Source organism: Portunus trituberculatus, chromosome 10 (assembly GCF_017591435.1).
Source record: "Portunus trituberculatus isolate SZX2019 chromosome 10, ASM1759143v1, whole genome shotgun sequence".
NCBI classification, from domain to species: domain Eukaryota; kingdom Metazoa; phylum Arthropoda; class Malacostraca; order Decapoda; family Portunidae; genus Portunus; species Portunus trituberculatus.
In genome coordinates this window covers 14,079,324-14,099,907 of record NC_059264.1, presented here as the reverse complement: position 1 = coordinate 14,099,907, position 20,584 = coordinate 14,079,324, and the positions used below count along the sequence as shown (strand labels likewise).

At 42.0% G+C, this 20,584-nt stretch overlaps 1 protein-coding gene across 1 annotated transcript in view; it reads left to right on the top strand.

Annotated features, from left to right (window-relative positions):
• The window catches only part of LOC123502060 (glutamate receptor-like), a 24,165-nt gene that overhangs the window by 689 nt on the left and 2,892 nt on the right, over window positions 1-20,584 (top strand). The window contains exons 2-7 of the mRNA XM_045251213.1: window positions 13-178; window positions 3,202-3,440; window positions 4,151-4,335; window positions 4,570-4,806; window positions 9,576-9,754; window positions 9,839-10,004. Coding sequence (XP_045107148.1) covers window positions 13-178; window positions 3,202-3,440; window positions 4,151-4,335; window positions 4,570-4,806; window positions 9,576-9,754; window positions 9,839-10,004 — 1,172 coding nt within the window. The remainder of the gene's footprint in view (window positions 1-12; window positions 179-3,201; window positions 3,441-4,150; window positions 4,336-4,569; window positions 4,807-9,575; window positions 9,755-9,838; window positions 10,005-20,584) is intronic.

The window sequence follows — 20,584 nt, the reverse complement described above, 5'->3', positions numbered from 1 at the left end:
TTTATGTTCTAGATGAATTCGGAAACTTCCAAAAGCATAAGGTGAAAATTGTGTCCGTATCTTACTTTCCATTTGTCGACTTTGGCAAGAAGACGAACGAGAGCGGCACCATCGTCACCTTGAAGGATTCTCTTGATGCTCGACTCATCAAAAACTTTGCAAAAAAGATCAACTTCACGTATGTTGTGTGTGTGTGTGTGTGTGTGTGTGTGTGTGTGTGTGTGTGTGTGTGTGTGTGTGTGTGTGTGTGTGTGTGTGTGTGTGTGTGACCGTGTTAGTAGATCTCTTCGTGCATAAATGCTTTTATCAGTTGTGTCTTGCTTGCAACTTTTAGGGTAATGTGTGTCTGAAGACATAAGTAGTGAATACAAAGTACTAGGGAAATCTGCACTGCAAAATTTTCCATATTTACTTCAATTAAAATCAAATACAATAATAATATCCAGGAATTAACTTTCGGCAACCCAATAAAGACCTTCCATCTACATGATATACGGCAGTACCTGAGTTTCTGGTCAGTGCAAATCAACACCTAACATTCGAATAAAAAAAAAAGTCACACATAACACAGAAAATCAAATACAAAATATTAAATTTGAATCTCGTACAAACAAATTCCTCCTTTTTTTCAGCTTCATGAGATAACAGTTATTGAGAATGCATCACAAACTTCCACTTATGAGTATAAGGATCGATCAGCTTGTTCATGTCGCCGCAGGCTCCTCTCAGGTCTTGCCAACCCCTTTGTTTCTGCCCTCTGCTTTTTCTGTCTGTTGTTTCCTCTCTGAATCCTATCTAAATGACATAGGTTGATATGCCCTAATCTGTTACAATTTTCCATCAATAGCTATTATATGTTAAGATTGAAAATCCCATACAAGTCACATAATTCAGCTCCTTCTCTCTGCAACTTTATCTCAAGTTTACTTTCCGACCGTTCTATTGCTGCTGTGGTAGACGGCCACTGTTCTTCTCCTAAATCTATTAATAGTGGAGTTCCTCAGGGTTATGTCCTATCACCCACTCTCTTTCTATCATTCATTAATGACCTTCTTAACCAAACTTCTTGCCCTATCCACTCCTACGCTGATGATACCACCCTACATCCTTCCACGTCTTTCCAGATCACGCAAAGACGTCACAGAACGCCGGACTTTCGATCTTTCTAAGATTTCGATTGGGGCAGAGAAAATCTAGTAGTTTTCAATGCCTCAAAAATTCAAGTCCTCCATCTATCAACTCGACACAACCTTCCAGACAACTATGGCCCTCTTCTTCAAAGACACTATACTTTCTCCCTCTTCCACACTGAATATCCTCGGTCTGTCCTTTACTCATAATCTTAACTGGAAACTTCACATCTCATCTCTTGCTAAAACAGCTTCTATGAAGTCAGGTCTTCTGAGGCGTTTCCGCCAGTTTTTCTCGACCCTCCAACTGTTACGTAACTCTGTAAAAGGCCCTTATCCGCCCCTGTATGGAGTACTCCTCGCATGTTTGGGGTGGTTCCAGTCACACAGTTTTACTAGATAGGGTGGAATCAAAAGCTTTCCGTCTCATCAACTCCCCTTCTCTGATTAACTGTCATCAGCCTGTTTCTCACCGCTGAAATGTTGCATCTCTTTCTATCTTTTATCTCTATTTTCATGCTAACTGTTCTACTGATCTTGTTAACTGCATGTCTCCGCTCCTCCTGCAGCCTCGCTGCACAAGGCTTTCTTCCTCTCATCCCTGTTCTGTCAAACTCTCTAACGCAAGAGGTAACCAGTACTCTCAATCATTCATATCTTTCACTGGTAAACTCTGGAACTCCGTCCCTGCATCTGTATTTCCGACTTCCTACAACTTGTCTTCTGTTAAGAGGGAGTTATCGAGGCATTTGCTTCTTAATTTGGCTGACGCTTTTCTTCTTTGTAGAGAGCCAGCACTGAAGTGGGCCTTATTTTTTTAATCTATTCTTATTTTTCCCTTGGTTGGCCATCTTCCCTACATAAAAAAAAAAAAAAAAAGAAATTGGGCTACCTTCCTCCTTGTAAGTTAGGTCTGTGTGGGGCCCCCTTATTTCACTTGCAAAACTTTAACAATACACCTGCACCGACACTGTGTTCAACATTTTTTTTTATGTCTTTTCTTATTCATCCGTCATCAATTCTTGTTCCCTATATCTTCTTAAACTGTGTTGGGTTATCACAATTGTAAATTCTAATGTATTTCATTAGTTTGAGATTAATCTGACCAATGTATTTCACATAACTTATATATAGTTTTATTCAAATACAACATAAGAATCGGTCTTGAAAAAAAACATTGTTGCAAGGGTAATTAATTAGTGCACTGATATGCACGTCATAGTTTGTTATTATCACTGTGTATATAATATACAAAATACAATTAGTATATATATATATATATATATATATATATATATATATATATATATATATATATATATATATATATATATATATATATATATATATATATATATATATATGTAGAGAAACTCAGGAATCGCAGGAGTAGTTTCCCTACACCACCAACTCACCAACCTGTTCCACTTCATGGCATATATATATATATATATATATATATATATATATATATATATATATATATATATATATATATATATATATATATATATATATATATATATATATCCACTTCATGGCATATATATACTTACACACTCACACACACACACACACACACACACACACACACACACACACACATACACACACACACACTATATATATATCGGGTTCAAATCCCACCACATACCGCTTTGAAGCTATGCCATTTGTCGAATGGTTTAAAGTTACCTACATGTCACCATATCTAGCCTCTAGGTGGTTACACCAAAGACGCGCTTCGGTGGTGATATGGGCCGTAATATTAGTACCACTATAAATAAAATTGCCTGCGCCAATAATGGGCGGAAGCTGAACAGCACTTCCCTTGAAGTATGCCTACAGGCGCTATAGGTCATAACATTAATATATATATATATATATATATATATATATATATATATATATATATATATATATATATATATATATATATATATATATATATATATATATATATATATATATATATATATATATATATATATATATATATATATATATATATATATTTTTTTTTTTTTTATATATTTTTTTTTTTTTTTTTTTTCACATCAATCCAAAACAGGTATGTAGTCAATGAAGAGCCATTTAGAGCTTTTGGACTGGAAAGCAACGGAATTTTCGATGGCATGATGGGACAGCTGCAACGTGAAATCTCCGACTTTTGCACGATCGCAGGCCCTTCTTCTGACCGTCTAAAAGTCATGAATTTTCTGCGCGGCTACCCATCCGACCCTTTGACAGTAGTATCTCTCAAGCCGTCATTTCTTCCCCGACATCTCGCCTTCATTAGACCATTTTCAGGTAGGATGTTGTTATAGAAAATATCACCAACCGTTCCACAGAAAGCAATCACTCATTACTATGGACGTACCTGAAAATAAGCTCCACATTACGTGTCGGACACTCTTTGTTCCTGAAAATATGAATGAAGACAGAAGCCCTGTACCAGCCTTCATATGCTCATTCTTTCTTGTAGTCTACTTCCTAGCCTAGAAGGAAATACAATATCATATCTACGTTGAATTATGAATTGAGTAACCAAGTATTTTTTGTCCCAGGTATAGGGAGGTGTATGTTTGGAAATATTCAAGTTATTTTAATATATCAGTACGTAATAGCAAAATATCCAAAAATATACGATATGCAGTTTACCACCTTTTCTGTGAAATATTACGATATCTGGTGAATCTGACAGCCGCAACGCGTGTTGGGTCCTCTCCTATTAATAGTTGTCTAATGATGATAATAATAATTAATAATTATAATAATGATGATAATAATAATAATAATAATATTAATAATAATAATAATAATAATAATAATAATAATAATAATAATAATAATAATTAAATAAATAAATGAATAAACAAACAAACCAATAAACATATCATAAGAGAGTATGAATCTGACTGATGAGACTAGTTTTTTGTTAATTAAAAAAAAATATGTAAGAGACATAAGTAAATGAGTTATGTTAATTTTCACATACTAATAGTAAACAATGTTAATAGCGGAAGTGTGGCTAACTACTGGTGGTGTCGTGATAATTTGGGGAGTTACTCTTTGGGTGTTGCATCTGCTTGGGCGCCTTATAAGAAGGAAACGAAGTTTTCAGTTCATCACTGCTCTGTTCTACGGATGGGGGGCTCTCCTAGAGCAGCCACCCTCAGACCCCTCTACTGGTATATCAGAGCAGGTAATTCACGCAAATCAGTGTTATATATTGATAAATTAGGTTATAGTTGATTTAATTGCAAAAAGTCTTGCAAACTCGCATTTCTTCAAATAATTAACTATTTTATTTATTTGCTTATTTACTAATCTTATTTCAATGTATTTTTTTTTTTTTCTATTTCAATAACTTACCTATATATTTCATTTGTTTATTTATATATTTTATTTATTAAATCTATTTTTCCCTTTGCAACAGACCCTAGTAGGATGGTGGCTTGTGTTTTGCCTCATCATCTCAACGGCTTTTCGGTCCTCCCTGATCTCACATTTGACTGTCCAAGGTACCATAGATCCCATAGAAACACTGGAGGATTTGACGAAGGCCAACAACTGGAGATGGGGTACAGAACCTTGGTTAATGAACGGCGTTCCGCGACGCTATTTTTCAAACCATACTGATCCAATTGTGAAGAAAATATATGCACATATGGAGGTAAGAAATACGATATATTATGACACATTCTTTCTTTCCTTTAAATAATTCAAGAGAAAGTACATAAGGAAAAGTTATAGAATATATATATATATATATATATATATATATATATATATATATATATATATATATATATATATATATATATATATATATATATATAATGCAAGTGGGAAACTTGTCAAGAGCAACAAAAAAAAAAGTGCCCACTAGAATGCAAGCTCCCTAAAAGAATAGTAAATAATTAGCCGAAAGACAAATGTCTTGAAACCTCCCTCTTAAAAGAAATCAAGTCGTAGGAAGATGGAAATACAGAAGCAGGCAGGGAGTTCCAGAGTTTACCATAGAAAGGTATGAATGATTGAGAATACTGGTTACCTCTTGTATTAGACAGCTGGACAGAATAGGAATAAGAGAAAGAAGAAGACCTTGTGCAGCTAGGCCGTAGGAGGAGAGAAGGCATGCAGCTAACAAGATCAGTGGAGCAGTTAGCATGAAAATAGGGATAAAAGAAAGAGATGAAACGAAAAGCTTTTGATTCCACCCTATTCAATAAAATTGTATAAATGGAATCCCCCCAAACATGCGAAGAGTACTCCATACAAGGACGGATAAGGCCCTTGTACGGAGTTGGCAGTTGGAGGGGCGAGAAAAAAAAAAAAAAAGACGCCTCAGAATGCCTAAATTCATAGAAGCTGTTTTAGCAAGAGATGAGATGTGGAGTTTCCAGTTAAGATTATGAGTAAAGGACAGACCGAGGATATTCAGTGTAGAAGAGGGGAAGAATTGCGTGTCATTGAAGAAGAGGAGATAGTTCCATCTTCCTACGACTTAAATTCTTTTAAGAGGAACGTTTTAAGACATTAGTCCCAGACGTTTGGCTACTTCTCTTTTGATCGGTAACGAAACCCGCATTCGAGTGGGCCTTTATTTAATATTTTGTTGTCATTGGCTGGCATCCCCTCATACGCAAAAAAATAACTAAAACAAAAGGAAAAGCTTGGGCTTAATGCCTATGTCTTGAAACCTCCCTCTTAAAAGAAGTCAAGTCATAAGAAGAGTTTACCAGAGAAAGGTATGAATGATTGAAAGTACTGGTTAACTCTTGTGTTAGAGAGTTGGAAAGAGTAGGGGCGGGAGGATGAAGAAAGCCTTGTGCAGCGAGGCTGCAGGAAGAAAGACGCATGCAGTCAGCAAAATCAGTAAAACAATTAGCATGATGTAGTGATAAAAGATAGAAAGAGATGTAACATTTCGGCCTTGAGAAAGAGGCTAATGAGGGGAGTTGATGAGACGAAAAGCTTTTGATTCCACCCTATTTAATAAAACTTTGTGAGTGGAACGCCCCCAAACATGAGAAGAGTGCTCTATACAAGGACGGATAAGGCCCTTGTACAGAGTTAGTTAGCAGTTGGAGGAGGAAGAAAAACTGGCGGTGACACCTCAGAACGCCTAACTTCATAAAAGCTGTTTTTGCAAGAGATGAGATGTGAAGCTTCCAATTAAAATAATTAGTAAAGGATAGACCGAGGATATTCAGTGTGGAAGAGGGGGACAATTGAGTGTCATTGAAGAAAAGAGGATAGTTGTCTGGAAGGTTTGTCGAGTTGATAGGTGGAGGAATGAGTTTTTGAGGCATTGAACAATATTAGATTTCCTCTGCCCCAATCAAAAATATTGGAAAGATCAAAAGTCAGACGTTCTGTGGCGTTCCTGCGTGATCTGTTTATTTCCTGAAGGGTTGATCGTCTCTGAATGGATGTGGAAAGATGTCGGGTGGTATCATCAGCGTAGGAGTGGATAGGGCAAGAAGTTTGGTTAAGATCATGAATGAATAATAGAAAGAAAGTGGGTGACAGAATGGAACCCCAAGGATAAATTAAAAAAACTTTAGACAAGCAAGAGATTAAAGCTATAGGACGGTAATTGGAGGGATTAAAACGGTCATCCTTTTTAGGAGCGGGCTGAATGTAAGCAAACTTCCAGTAAGGAAAGAGATAGTTCCATCTTCCTACGAGTTAAATTCTTTTAAGAGGGACATAGTTGCAGAGTTTGGCCAGGCAAGGTGCAAGCACGGAAGCACAGGTTTTGAGAACAATAGGAGGGACCCCATCAGGTCTATTAGCCTTCCGAGGGTTTAGGCTAACGAGGGCATGGAAAAATCATTACGAAGAAGTTTAATTGTAGATATGAAATAGTCAGAGGGAAGAAAGGAAGGGACAAGCCCAGAATCATCCAGGGTGGAGTTGTTAGCAGTTTGAGAGAAGAGTTCAGCTTTAGAGACAGAAGAGATGGCAGTGGTGCCATCAGGATGAAATAAAGGAGGGAAAGATGAAGAAGTGAAGTTATTGGAGATGTTTTTGGCCAGATGCCAGAAGTCACGAGGGGAGTTTGAGTTTGAAAGATTTTGATATTTTCTATCTATGAAGGAGTGTTTGGCAAGTTGAAGAACAGACTTGGCATGATTCCTGGCAGAAATATAAAGTGCATGAGATTCAGGAGATGGAAGGCTCAAGTACCTTTTGTGGGCAACCTCTCTATCATGTATAGCACGAGAACAGGCTGAGTTAAACCAAGGTTTAGAAGGTTTAGGTTAAGAAAAGATTGAGGAATGTACACATCTATGCCAGACACTATCACCTCCGTTATGCGTTTAGCACAAAGAGATGGGTCTCTGACACGGAAGCAATAATCATTCCAGGGAAAATCAGCATAATACCTCCTCCGGGCCCCCAACTGGCAGAAACAAAACGTCAGAGCCACCTCCGCTTTGTGGAATCCTGAGGATGGAATGGAAAAATAGGACAAGATACAGAATTGAGATTGTGATCGAGGACTCCAACGGAGAAGATAGGGTAACAGTATAAGCAGAATGATTAGAGTGAGGAAGATGATCAAGAATTTTGGGCATATCTCCAAGACAGTCGGGAATACGAGTAGGGTGTTGTACCAGTTGTTCTAGGTCATGGAGGATAGCAAAGTTGAAGGCTAGTACACCAGGATGGTCAGTGAAGGGAGAGAAAAGCCACAGCTGGTAGTAAATATTCAAATCTTCAAGAAAGGAGATATCTGGAAAAGGGAAGAGCTACAAAATGTGCTCCACTTTTGAAGTTAAATAGTGAAAGAATTTACTATAGTCAGAGGAGTTAGGGGAGAGATAAACAGCACAGATAAATTTAGTTAGAGAGTGACCATTGAGTCGAAGCTAAATGATAGAAAACTTGGAAGATTCGAGATCATCGGCACGACAGCAAGTTATGTCGTTGCGCACATAGACGCAACATACAGCTTTAGAACGAAAATGAGGATAGAGAAAGTAGGAGGGAACAGAGAAGGGGCTACGGTCACTAGCCTCAGGCAGCTGTATTTCGGTGAGGAAAAGATGATGAGGTTTAGTAGAGGAGAGGTGGTGTTCCACAGCTTGAAAATTTGATTTCTTGTGCTCTGAGGTGTAGAACGATAATTAAACAAAAACTTCAGCAGGTTTCCTTCTACCATCTTGCCCTACCCTCTTGTTGCTTTCGCTCCTTTCACTGTCCTTGTTGTTGTCTCTGTTAGCTCGTGATGGGGTGCCACTCTGATATACTGAATCCCAAGCCGTCTGGCGAAACTCGCCATTTCCTCTGACGTGCATAGCTTTTGAGGCAACCCAAACTTGTCAAATAGTACACTCACCTCATGTATAGTCTTTCTTACTGTCGTTAATTTCATTGGAATGTCTCTATCCATTTGGAAACCACAACGGGTAGCATTGTTTCTTTTATCGGTTCTGCAAAGTCTGTTTGCACTCTCTACCATGGTGCAGGGTGCGTTCCTAGTGGTGTACCGTAGACTGTGGCTGTGCTGCTCGCTTCTCCAAACACCTGATGAAGCTGTTTGCTAACTCTTCTAACTCCTTCAACCCCGGCCGTTATATATACCGTCGAGCCATTTGTTACATTCTTACACACCCTGTGTGATGCATAGGCAATGCATTCTTCACCCTATCCCGCTGAGATTTCGGTATCACTACTCTATTATCAGTCTTTCTCGGTCGATAGGTCTGCCATTTTTTATTTGTATTTGCTAACATCTTTGATTCTTTTAGACATATGTTTAACCTTACTGCCATCATCACCTTACATAATACCATGTCGCGCCGCGTTGCCGTTGCTACTTCCCTATGTGTCACGGATAGTCCTTCGTCCACAAACAACACCTCACTCTCCACCACTTCCTTTCTCTTGTTGTGTTCCTTTTTCAATGATACCCGATGTGGGTAACCTGGAGATCGTGTCAGCAAGCCTCATTTCTTCTGATCGCCGCAGATCCACATTGAAGGTAGTTTTGGGTCTAACTAAATTTCTAAGGATACATGACTGCCACAAAGAACAGTATACTCTTTACGATAGTATTTGAAAAGGTGCTACGAAAATTATACATCTACCCCAGAGAAACAAACTGTCTTGGAAGAAGATGCTTCTTTCAAAACATATTGTAGTTTTAAACTTAATGCTTCACCAATTTTCACACAAAAATTAAATAAAGCTAATCATCATTGGTGTGTGACACAAAACGTTAAAGAAATACCGGAGTAGCACTTTTTTTTATAGGAGGCAGGTGTTTATTGACCACATTTCTAATTGGAAAATCAGTTGGAGTACTGGTCAGAATGAAGTGGGGGAAAAAATGATCGTAATATCCTAAAAGTACAAATGGTAGAGACCAAAAATTATTACGAAATTAATTTGAAGTAATTCTCCAACTGATAATGATGTTTCTAACAGATTTTTGATGCTCCTGCCGGATTAAAGGAGATTCAGAAGGGAGGATTCTCTTTAATAGATTTTGAAAAATACATCAACATTATCATTGAATCTCGCTACACAGACGCACAAGGTCGCACGCCATTCTACATAAGCAAGCAAGGATTCCGACATGTAATAGCATTTGGATGGTGTTTCAGGCAAGTAGCAAACACTCTAGAAACCAACTTCCCACCCTAACTGCAAGTATTGTCATATAAGTTATAATCGGTATTTCTCCTCAGGAAAGGGGCACCTTACTTCTCTCGATTCAGTGATATGATGATCCGCCTAGACGGTGCCGGAATCATTGATTACTGGTTGAAAGATGTAGTAGCCAAAAGAGTGAGAGCAAACAAACTGAAGGAAGATCCTGATCCTGATACTCGTTATGATCTTGATACATCTAAGGTAAAGTAATAGACTTCTAAAAGATTTTTTTCTTTTTTTACCCTTTTTTTAAGTTTTTCTGAATTCAAAATTAATAATTCAACAACTTTGTTGTTGAATTATTAATTTTGTTTGTATATATATATATATATATATATATATATATATATATATATATATATATATATATATATATATGTGTGTGTGTGTGTGTGTGTGTGTGTGTGTGTGTGTGTGTGTGTGTGTGTGTGTGTGTGTGTGGATGGATGGATGGATGGATGGATGGATGGATGGATTTTAGTTTAGGCGCCTCAACATCAGAACTCATCTGGCGCCGCTTCAATATGTTAAAATAAAACATCGTAAAGAAAAAAAAAACTAAAAGCGATTAAAAACTATAAAAAGAAAAAAAAACATCATAAAGAAAACTAACTAAAAGCAATTAAAAGCTATTAAATTAAAAGTATCTAAAAATACAATTAGAGTAAATAAAACATTAAAATACATTTGGATTTGGATTTTAATGTTTTGGCGCCGCAACAACAACGGTCATATGGCGCCGCTACGATGTTCTAATTAAGGCAATGTAGTTTATAAGAACTAAAAGCAGTTAAAAACAATAAAATTAAAGTTAACTAAAAAATAAAAACAAACTACAATAAGATTAAATAAAACATTAAAATACATATAATAATATGAAAATAAAATTCACAGCATTGGGAGAAGGCCAGCTTCTCCCAAAAACCTAAAAACGTCATGGCCTTGGGCCAGGCGCTCTGGTCCAAGGACCTTTGAGATATAATAGACACCGCTATCTCTACCGCGACACCGGTAGAGGTGTCTTAAGTCAGTCAAACTAGGGCACTCGACAAGCAGGTGCAGAACCGTAAGTGGCACCAGGCAGTCATCACAGTAAGGTTGAGGGGCCCTGGTCAACAGGTACTTTTGTGTAAGGTACGTGTGACCTATGCGCAGTCGCGCCAATAAAGTCTGTGCACGGCGATCCCGGACATGGGTGTATGTCCGCTGAGGGATAGTGGAAGTAGTGATCTCTCCCATTTTCGAGGTGGTGACCCCCGTTAGCCATTTCCTCTGCCAAATTGCAGCAACCGCCACACGAATAAAATGAAATACGTCTTGAAAGGGAACAGCGGCAGGAGATAGAGCGCGACTTGCTGCCTCTTTAGCGAGGCGATCTGCGTGTTCATTTCCGGGAACACCTATATATACGTGACCAGGGACCCAACAGAACCCAACACAATATCCTCGTTTGGTAAGCAGATATAGCCACTCCAGGGCTGATAAAACCAATGGGTTAAGGGAGATAGTGGAAGAGAGAGCAGTAAGAGCACTGCGACAGTCACTAAAAATTGTAAAAGACGAAACCGGGAGAGTAAAAATGATCTGTAAAGCAGATGGCAGACAGCTCCGCAGTAAAGACGGATGCCACTGAAGGAAGGCTGCCAGACCGATAAAAAGAGGGGAAAACCACACTAAACCCAACGCCTGCGTCGGATTTGGAACCATCAGTAAAAACAGGGATATCATCAGAATGGATAAAAAGTGTTCTAAAAACCGTGTGTGGGACAGAGCTGGCAGAAAATCCTTCTTGCCATCCATGGCAGGAGGGCATAATGAGACAACAGGAAGCTGCCAATAACCAACTCGTGGGAGCCGGAAAGAGTAGTGGGAGTCGATAGATAATAAGTCCGCCATGAGATTTGCCACTCGAAGGCCAAAAGGTTTAGGAGACTCGGTCGAGTGACATACGCCTGCGAACGCGAGTCCCGCAATATTGACAGACAAGGGACAGAATCAGGAAGACGGTGGGTGCGAAACCAACACCGGAGCATCGAAGACTGGCGCCGGAGGTCGAGCGGCCAGAAACCAGCATCCACTAGTAGGCTAGGTATTGGAGATGTCCGAAATGCACCCGTAGCCAAGCGGACCCCAGCATGATGCACGGAGTCAAGCACGCGTAGCCGTGCATCCGTTGCGGATGAGTAGATCTCACAGCCGTATTCCAGCTTGGGAAGTATAAGTGTACGGTGAAGAAGCAGCAAAGTGTCCCTGTCCGCACCCCAAGAGGTGTGACTTAAAACCCGAAGAAGGGATAATGCCTGCCGACAAGACGCCTTAAGAGAACGGAAATGGGAACCCAGGTGAGACGGTTGTCAAACAAAGGCCAAGATATCGAGTCGCCTCCACACATGAGAGGCGTCTATTGGCTAAGTATAAATCAGGATCTGGATGGACACCACGGTTGCGACAAAATGCATGGCTACGGTCTTCGAGGTGGAGAATCGAAAACCGTTCATGTTGGCCCAACTGGACACCCTATTGATTGCCAGTTGGAGCTTGCGCTCAATCAGTGACATCCTAGCAGCAGCAAAGAAATACATAAATCATCAACATATAAGGAGCTGTGAATGCCATCTGGGAGAGTATCAATAACACCATTTATGGCGACTGCGAATAGTGTAACACTAAGAATACTTCCCTGTGGGACGCCATCATTTAGAGCAGTAGCCTCGGAGAGAACACTCCCCACTCGAACCCGTAAAAGATGTCTGGATAAAAACTGCTGGATAAAAATAGGAAGGTGGCCAAATAGACCAAAATTAAACAAGGCACGTAAAATACCATGACACCAAGCCTTCTCCAGGTCAAAAAATAGAGTAACCTGGTGGTGGTGATTAGCAAAGGCCTCACAAATAGAGGACTCCAGGGATAAAAGAGCATCAGTAGTAGACCTCATCTTTCGGAAGCCATACTGTACCGATGACAAGTACTTCCCCCTCTCCAAGTACCACATGAGTCTTACATCTACCATCTTTTCTAACACTTTACAAATACAGGATGTCAAAGATATAGGACGGTAGTTCGTAGCCTGGAGATTATCTTTCCCAGGCTTCGGAAATGGGAGAACCACTGCCACAGCCCAAGAAGATGGAAAGTCACCGGTATGCCAAATCATATTATAAAGATTTAATAAAAGTTAAAAGCACTGTCAGACATGTGGCGCAAAAAGGCATAAGGAATATCATCTGGACCCGGAGAAGTCATGACACTGGGACAAAGCAATCCGCAACTCGGAGGCAGAGAAGGGACATTATAAGACTCCTCCAGTGGAAGAAAAGTTTATGCCGAGAGATTCCATTCTCTGGCGGTGACGTGCGCCTGGGGCTGCAGGATCCTTCCGGGAAACACTGGCAAAGTGCTCCGAAGAGGTCGGCGACAGTCTTAGGGTCTGCCACCGTTCGCCCAGCAGACAACAAAACTGGTGGGGAAGGAGCAGAATACTTCCCAGCAATTCGGCGGACTTTGTTGAAAGACATCCGTAAGAGGGTGTGAACATTAATGGAAGAGACATAGGCTTTCCAAGAGGCTCTTTGTGCCTCTTTCAAAACGCGGCGGGCCCGAGCTCGGCAGCGTCGAAAAGCGTCCAGACACTGCGGGTCCCCACGATGTCGCCGGAGACGAGAGAAAGCTGCCCGTTTCTCTTTCACAGCGTTTGTGCATGCTGCACGGTAGGACCCGCCAATTAAAATCAAGGAAAGAATTAGATGTACAAAGAGAAAGATCGATAGCTGTAAAAGTCCCAGTAGGACTGTGGAAATGTGTAACATCCCCAGAATTTAAAACCTCAATCCCTCATCCTCAATAAAAGAACCGATTAAAACCCCACGAGGATTACTAGCACCTTCATCCCACAATGGGTGACGGCCGTTAAAATCTCCCAACAAGAGGAAAGGCGGAGTCAGCTGACGCACCAGGCCGTCAAGCTCACCCCTGGAGACAGGAACCCGAGGAGGAGATATAAACTGCAAATAGTGTAGGATCGTCCCATAAAGACCTTAACAGCAACCACCTGAAGGGAGAGTTGAGTTGCAAGGGACAACAGGTATATCCTGACGGACTAGAATAGCTGTGCCACCGTGGTGGCCCTGGTCAGGAAAGGAGTGCTAAAAAAGGCACGATAGCCAGGAGGACTAGAATAAGTACTATCACCTAGCATAGTCTCTTGTAGAGCTACACAGGCTGGAGAGAACTCCGACAGTAAAGCTCGGAGTTCCCCCCACGAGGCGCGAAGGCCTCTACAGTTCCACTGTAGAAGCTTGAAGATGACTATTTAGGTGCAGTGGACGGGCGAGCCTTTTGAAGGGGCTGCCCGTGACTCACCTGACTAGAAATAATCAACCGACGAGAAGACACCGGGAGTTGAGATGTGCCGGGTCGTTGGACCTTAGCCTTTCGGGCTACCAGAGAGTGATGCGAACCATCATCACTCCTACCGGTCATCGGAGGACGAGGGTCAGGCTGGACTGCACTTTTCGACACAGTGGGTCCACGAGGGACGGCTGTGACAATATCATCGGACGTCTCCATGCTAAGACCACCCTCATCACAAGAAGCCCGATCTGAGACAGAGGGCGTCACAGAAGGCTGAACAGAAACCTTGGAGCCACCATTGCAGAGGGGTCTCTGGAGGACTCACGATCACGTGCACCAGGAGAAACCTTAGATTGCTTTGGCTGAGCTAAATCTATCGACTCCGTAGAGCCGCGGTGCCGTTTGGTCAGGCCCTTCAAAGGCTTAGGCGATACAGGGGGCAAATGAACATCCCGTCACTTCTTACAGATGACTCAACTGAGTCATCGGACAAAAGGGCAAACCTATTAGCCAAACGAACAGGACCACCAGCCCAAACAAAGCGAGAGGTAGCAGAAGTTGTCTTCGGACCGGCAGACTCAGCTGAAGATCGAGCGGCCAATGAAGCATAGGATGTCGCATCAGTACCGTCCTTCTGGCGGTAAAGGAGTTCGCGGCGGGCGCTACCAAGGCTAATGAACTGATTGTTAATGAGCTGTAGAATATCCTGCTCCAGGCGATACCTTGGGCATTGCCTGGAACGTGCCTGGTGTGTATCACGACAATGGAAACAATAAGCAGCAGCATTGCAATGCTCCTCAGAATGTGAGTCTAATGCTGAGCAATTACCACATCGAGAAGCTTCCTTGCAGGACCTTTTGCCATGACCGTACCTATAGCATGAGAAACACTGAAGAGGGCGGGAAACAAAACGCCTCACCACCTCACGAGAACCTGATACTTTTTTGTGTTTAACCATAGGTATAAAGTTACACAAAAGATTAGCTCGAGGGGCAAGGGCAACCACCTACTGGGACTACAATGGGAGCGAGCGCTGGCTGCCATGGACGTGGTACCTCGTCCCCATGCGGACCAGTCGTTTTAAAAAAAGGCCCCACATAATGCGAATGTTTGTCCACGACAGAGCTGAGATCCCCCTCGCAAAGCATCCCAGCCTGGACACCCAACCATCCAGCACAGGACGGCCCCTATTTGGCGATCCCTCCAGCGGGTGGCTCCGCTGGTCCACTGGCAGCTTAAGTAGGAACCATTTAGTCTGTCCCCTAATTGGTGACCTTACTAGCATGGGTAGCCCTCTCCCCCTCGGAAGGGGGGAGCAGGGGCCTAAGCAGCCTCTAGCCTAGCTCGCCAGGTCACAGGGCCACGCAAGCCCCCCCACCACGACAAGGCGGTTCCCATTTGGGCGGGAGGTTTAGGGAGACTAGGTTGAGTTGCATATACTTGCCAACATAAGTCCCGCAATATTGACACAAGGGACAGAGTCAGGAAGACGATGAGTGCGAAACCAACATCGGAGCAGCGAAGACTGGCGGCGGAGGTCGAGCGGCCAGAAACCAGCATCCACTAGTAGGCTAGGAATTGGAAATGTCCGAAATGCACCAGTAGCCAAGTGGACCCCAGCATGATGCACGGAGTCAAGCACACGTAGCCCTGCTTCCGTTGCAGAAGAGTAGATCTTAGAACCTTATTCCAGTTTGGGAAGTATAAGTGTACGGTGAAGTAGCAATAGAGTATCCCTGTCTGCACCCCAAGAGGTGTGACTTAAAACCCGCAGAAGGGATAATGCCTTCCTACAAGACGCCTTAAGAGAACGGAAATGGGGAACCCAAGGGAGACGGCTGTCAAATATAAGGCCAAAATATTGAGTCGCCTCCACACACGTGAGGAGTCTATTGGCTAGGTATAAATCAGGATCTGGATGGACACCACGGTTGCGACAAAAATATATAGCTACGGTCTTCGAGGTGGAGAAACGAAAACAATTTATACTGGTCCAACGGGAAATCCTATAGATTGCCAGTTGAAGCTTGCGCTCAATCAGTGACATCCTAGCAGCAGCAAAATAAAATACATAAATCATCAACATATAAGTAGCTGTGAACGCCATCTGGGAGAGTATCTATAACACCATTTATGGCGACTGGGAATAGTGTAACACTAAGAATACTTCCCTGTGGGACACCATCATTTAGAGCACTAGCTTCAGACAGAACACTCCCCACTCAAACCCGTAAAAGACGTTTGGATAAAAACTGCTCAATAAAAATAGGAAGGTGGCCACGGAGGCCAAAATCAAACAAGGAACATAAAATATTATGGCACCAAGCTGTGTCATATGCCTTCTCCAGGTCAAAAAATACGGTTACTTGATGGTTGTGATTAGCTAAGGCCTCACAAATAGAAGATTCTAGGGATAAAAGAGCATCAGTAGTAGACCTCATCTTTCGGAAGCCATACTGTACCGATGACAAGTAGTTCCCCCTCTCCAAGTACCACATGAGTCTTACATTTACCATCTTTTCCAACACTTTACAAATGCAGGATGTCAAAGATATAGGACGGTAGTTCGTAGCCTGGAGGTGATCTTTCCCAGGCTTCGGAAATGGGAGAACCACTGCCACAGCCCAAGAGGATGGAAAATCACCGGTATGCCAAATCATATTATAAAGATTTAATAAAAAGGTAAAAGCACTGTCAGACATGTGGCGCAAAAAGGCGTAAGGAATATCATCTGGATCCGGAGAAGAGTCATGACACTGGGACAAAGCAGTCCGCAACTCGGAGGCAGAGAAGGGGACATTGTAAGACTCCCCTCCAGTCGAAGAAAAATTGACCCCGAGAGATTCCATACTCTGGTGGTAACGTGCACCTGGCGCTGCGGGATCCTTCCGGGAAACATTGGCAAAGTGTTCTGCAAAGAGGTCACCGACAGTCTTAGGATCTGCCACCGTTTGCCCAGCAGACAACAAGACTGGAGGGGAAAGCGCAAAATACTTCCCAGCAATTCGGCGGACTTTATTGAATACATCCGTAAGAGGGGTGTGAACATTAATGGATGAGACATAGGCTTTCCAAGAGGCTCTTTGTGCCTCCCTCAAAACGCGGCGGGCCCGAGCACGGCAGCGTCGAAAAGCGTGCAGACACTGCGGATCCCCACGATGTCACCGGAGACGAGAGAAAGCCGCCCGTTTCTCTCCCACAGCGTTGGTGCATGCTGCATTCCACCAAGGGACGTCCGGGACGCTAAGTAAAGCGACTAGACGTCCGAGGGATTGTCTGAAGCGTTACTGAACGTAAAAAAAACAGTAAAATAATCAACAGCCTCAGAACAAGTATCAAGGTCAGCCAACGGACGGACTGGCAGCTTACGTAGGAACCATTTAGTCTGGCCCCTCACTGGCAACCTTACTAACATGGGTAGCCCTTTCCTCCCTTGGACGGGAAGAGCAGGGGTCAAAGCTCCCTCTAGCCTAGCCGGCCAGGTCACAGGGGCACGCAAGCCCCCAACCACGACAAGGCGGTTCCCATCTGGGTGTGTGTGTGTGTCTGTGTGTGTGTGTGTGTGTGTGTGTGTGTGTGTGTGTGTGTGTGTGTGTGTGTGTGTGTGTGTGTGTGTGTGTGTATATATATATATATATATATATATATATATATATATATATATATATATATATATATATATATATATATATATATATATATATACTCCGCATTCCTGACCATCTTGGAAATACAGCCAACATTCTTGACCTGCTCCTTACCTCTAATCCTTCGGCTTATGCTGTTACCTTACCTCCGTTGGGCTTTTTTTATTACGATCTTATCTCTGTATTTTGTAATATCTCTCAATTCTTCCTCAAAATCCCCCAAGGGGGCGCTGCCTCTGCCGTTTTACCTCTACCAGTTGGGGGGACGAGGTATTATGCTGATTTTCCCAGGAATGATTACTGTTTTTGTGTCAAAGACCCATCTCTGTGTGCTGAACGCATAACACAGGTGATAGTGTCCAGCATGAAGACGTACATTCCTCATTCTTTTTCTCAACCTAAACCATCTAAACTTTGGTTTAACACAGCCTGTTTTCGTCCTATACACGATAGAGAGGTTGCCCTCAAACGTTCCATCACCTGAATCACATGAACTTTATATTTCTGTCCGGAATCATGCCAAGTCTGTTCTTCAACTTGCCAAGTACTCTATTATAAATAATAAATGTCTAAATCTTTCAAAGTCCAACTCCCCTCGAGACTTTTAGGATCTGGACAAAATATCTCCAATGTCTTTGCTTCCTTATCTTTCCCTCATTCATTTCGTCAGTGAAAAAGAAACTGAAGACAATCTGTCAGAAAAGGGGAGTTGATCAGACGAATAGCTTTTGATTCCACCCTATCAAACAAAACTGTGTGAGTGGAACCCACCCAAATATGGGAAGAGTACTCCATATAGGGGTGAATGATGCTCTTGTACAAAGAAAGCAGTTGGAGGGGCGAGGAAAACTGGCGGAGACGCCTCAGAACGACAAACTTCACATAAGCTGTTTTAGCAAGAGATGAAATTTCCAGTAAAGATTATGAGTCTAGGACAGACCAAGGATATTCAGTGTGGAAGAAGGAAAAAGTTTAATGTCATTGAAGAAGAGCAGATAGTTGACTGGTAGGTTGTGTCGAGTTGATAGATGAAGGAATTGAGTTTTTGAGGCATTGAAAACTACTAAATTTTCTCTCTCCCAATCGGAAATCTAAGAAAGATCAGACGTCAGGCTTTCTGTGGCGTCCATGCATAATCTGTTGACTTCCTAAAGGGTTGGTCGTCCCGGAAAGGACGTGGAAAGATTTAAGGTGGTATCATTAGAGTAAGAGTGGAAAGGGCAAGAACTTTGGTTAAGAAGTTCATTAATGAATTATAAAAAGAAAGTGGGTGACAGGACAGAACCCTGAAAAACACCACTATTTATAAATTTAGGAGAAGAAGAGTGGCCGTCTACCACAGAAGCAATAGAATAATTGGAAAGAAAACTTCAGATAAAGTTGCAGAGAGAAGGATAAAAAACTGTAGGAGGGCAGTCTGGCAATCAAAGCTTTGTGCCAGACTATCAAAAGCTTTTGATACGTCTAACGCGACAGCAAAATATTCACCGAAATCTCCAGGAAAGGATGAGCAAGACTCAGGAAGGAAAGTCAGATCACCAGTAGAGCCACCTTGACGGAAGCCATTCTGGCGATCAGATAGAAGATTGTGAAGTATTAGATTTTTAAGAATCTTTCTATTCAGGATAGATTGAAAAAAAAATAGATAAGTAAGAGATTAAAGCTATAGGACCATAGTCTGAGGGATTAGAACAGTCACCCTTTTTAGGAATAGGCTGAATGTAGGCAAACTTCCAGCAAGAAGGATAGGTAGAAGTTGTAAGACAAAGTTGAAGGAGTTTGGACAGGCAAGATGCAAGCATAGAAGTACAGTTTTTTAAAACCTAAAGAGGGACCGCATTAGGTTCATCAGAGTTCCGAGGGTTTAGGCCAGCGAGGGCCTAAAACATCCTTACGAATAATTTGAATTGAAGATATGAAGATAGTCAGAGTAAGGAGGAGAGGGAGGGACAAGCCCAAGGTGCAGTTGTTAGGAAAGGTTTGAGAAAAGAGTTCAGATTTAGAGACAGAAGAAATGGCACTGGTGTCATCAGGATAAAATAAAGGAGTTTGAGTTTGAATGATATTTATATTTCCTATTTATGAAGGAGTTCTTGGGATGTTGAAGAACAGAACTGGCATGATTCAGGACAGAAATATAAAATGCATGAGATTCAGGAGATGGAAGGCTCAAGTACCTTTTGTGGGCAACCTCTCTATCATGTATAGCACGAGAACAGGCCGTGTTAAACCAAGGTTTAGAAGGTTTAAAAAAAAAGATGAGGAATGTACTCCATCATGCCAGACACTATCACCTCTGTTATATGTTCAGCACAAAGAGATGGGTCTCTGACACGGAAGCAGTAATTATTCCAGGAAAAATCAGCATAACACCTATTCAGGTCCCCCAACTGGCAGACGCAAAACGCTAGAGGCACCTCCGCTTTGTAGGATCCTGGAGAAATAGGACAAGATACAAAAATGAGATTGTGATCGGAGAAGCACAACGGAGATGAAAGGGTGACAGCATAAGCAGAAGGATTAGAGGTGAGGAAGAGATCAAGAATGTTGGGCGTGTCTCCAAGACGGTCAGGAATACGAGTAGGGTGTTGCACCAGTTGCTCTAGGTCATGGAGGATAGCAAAGTTGAAGGTTAGTTCACCAGAATGGTCAGTGAAGGGAGAGGAAAGCCAAAGCTGGTGGTGAACATTGAAATCTCCAAGAATGGAAATCTCAGCGAAAGGGTAGAGGGACAGAATGTGCTCCACTTTAGAAGTTAAGTAGTCGAAGAATTTACTATAG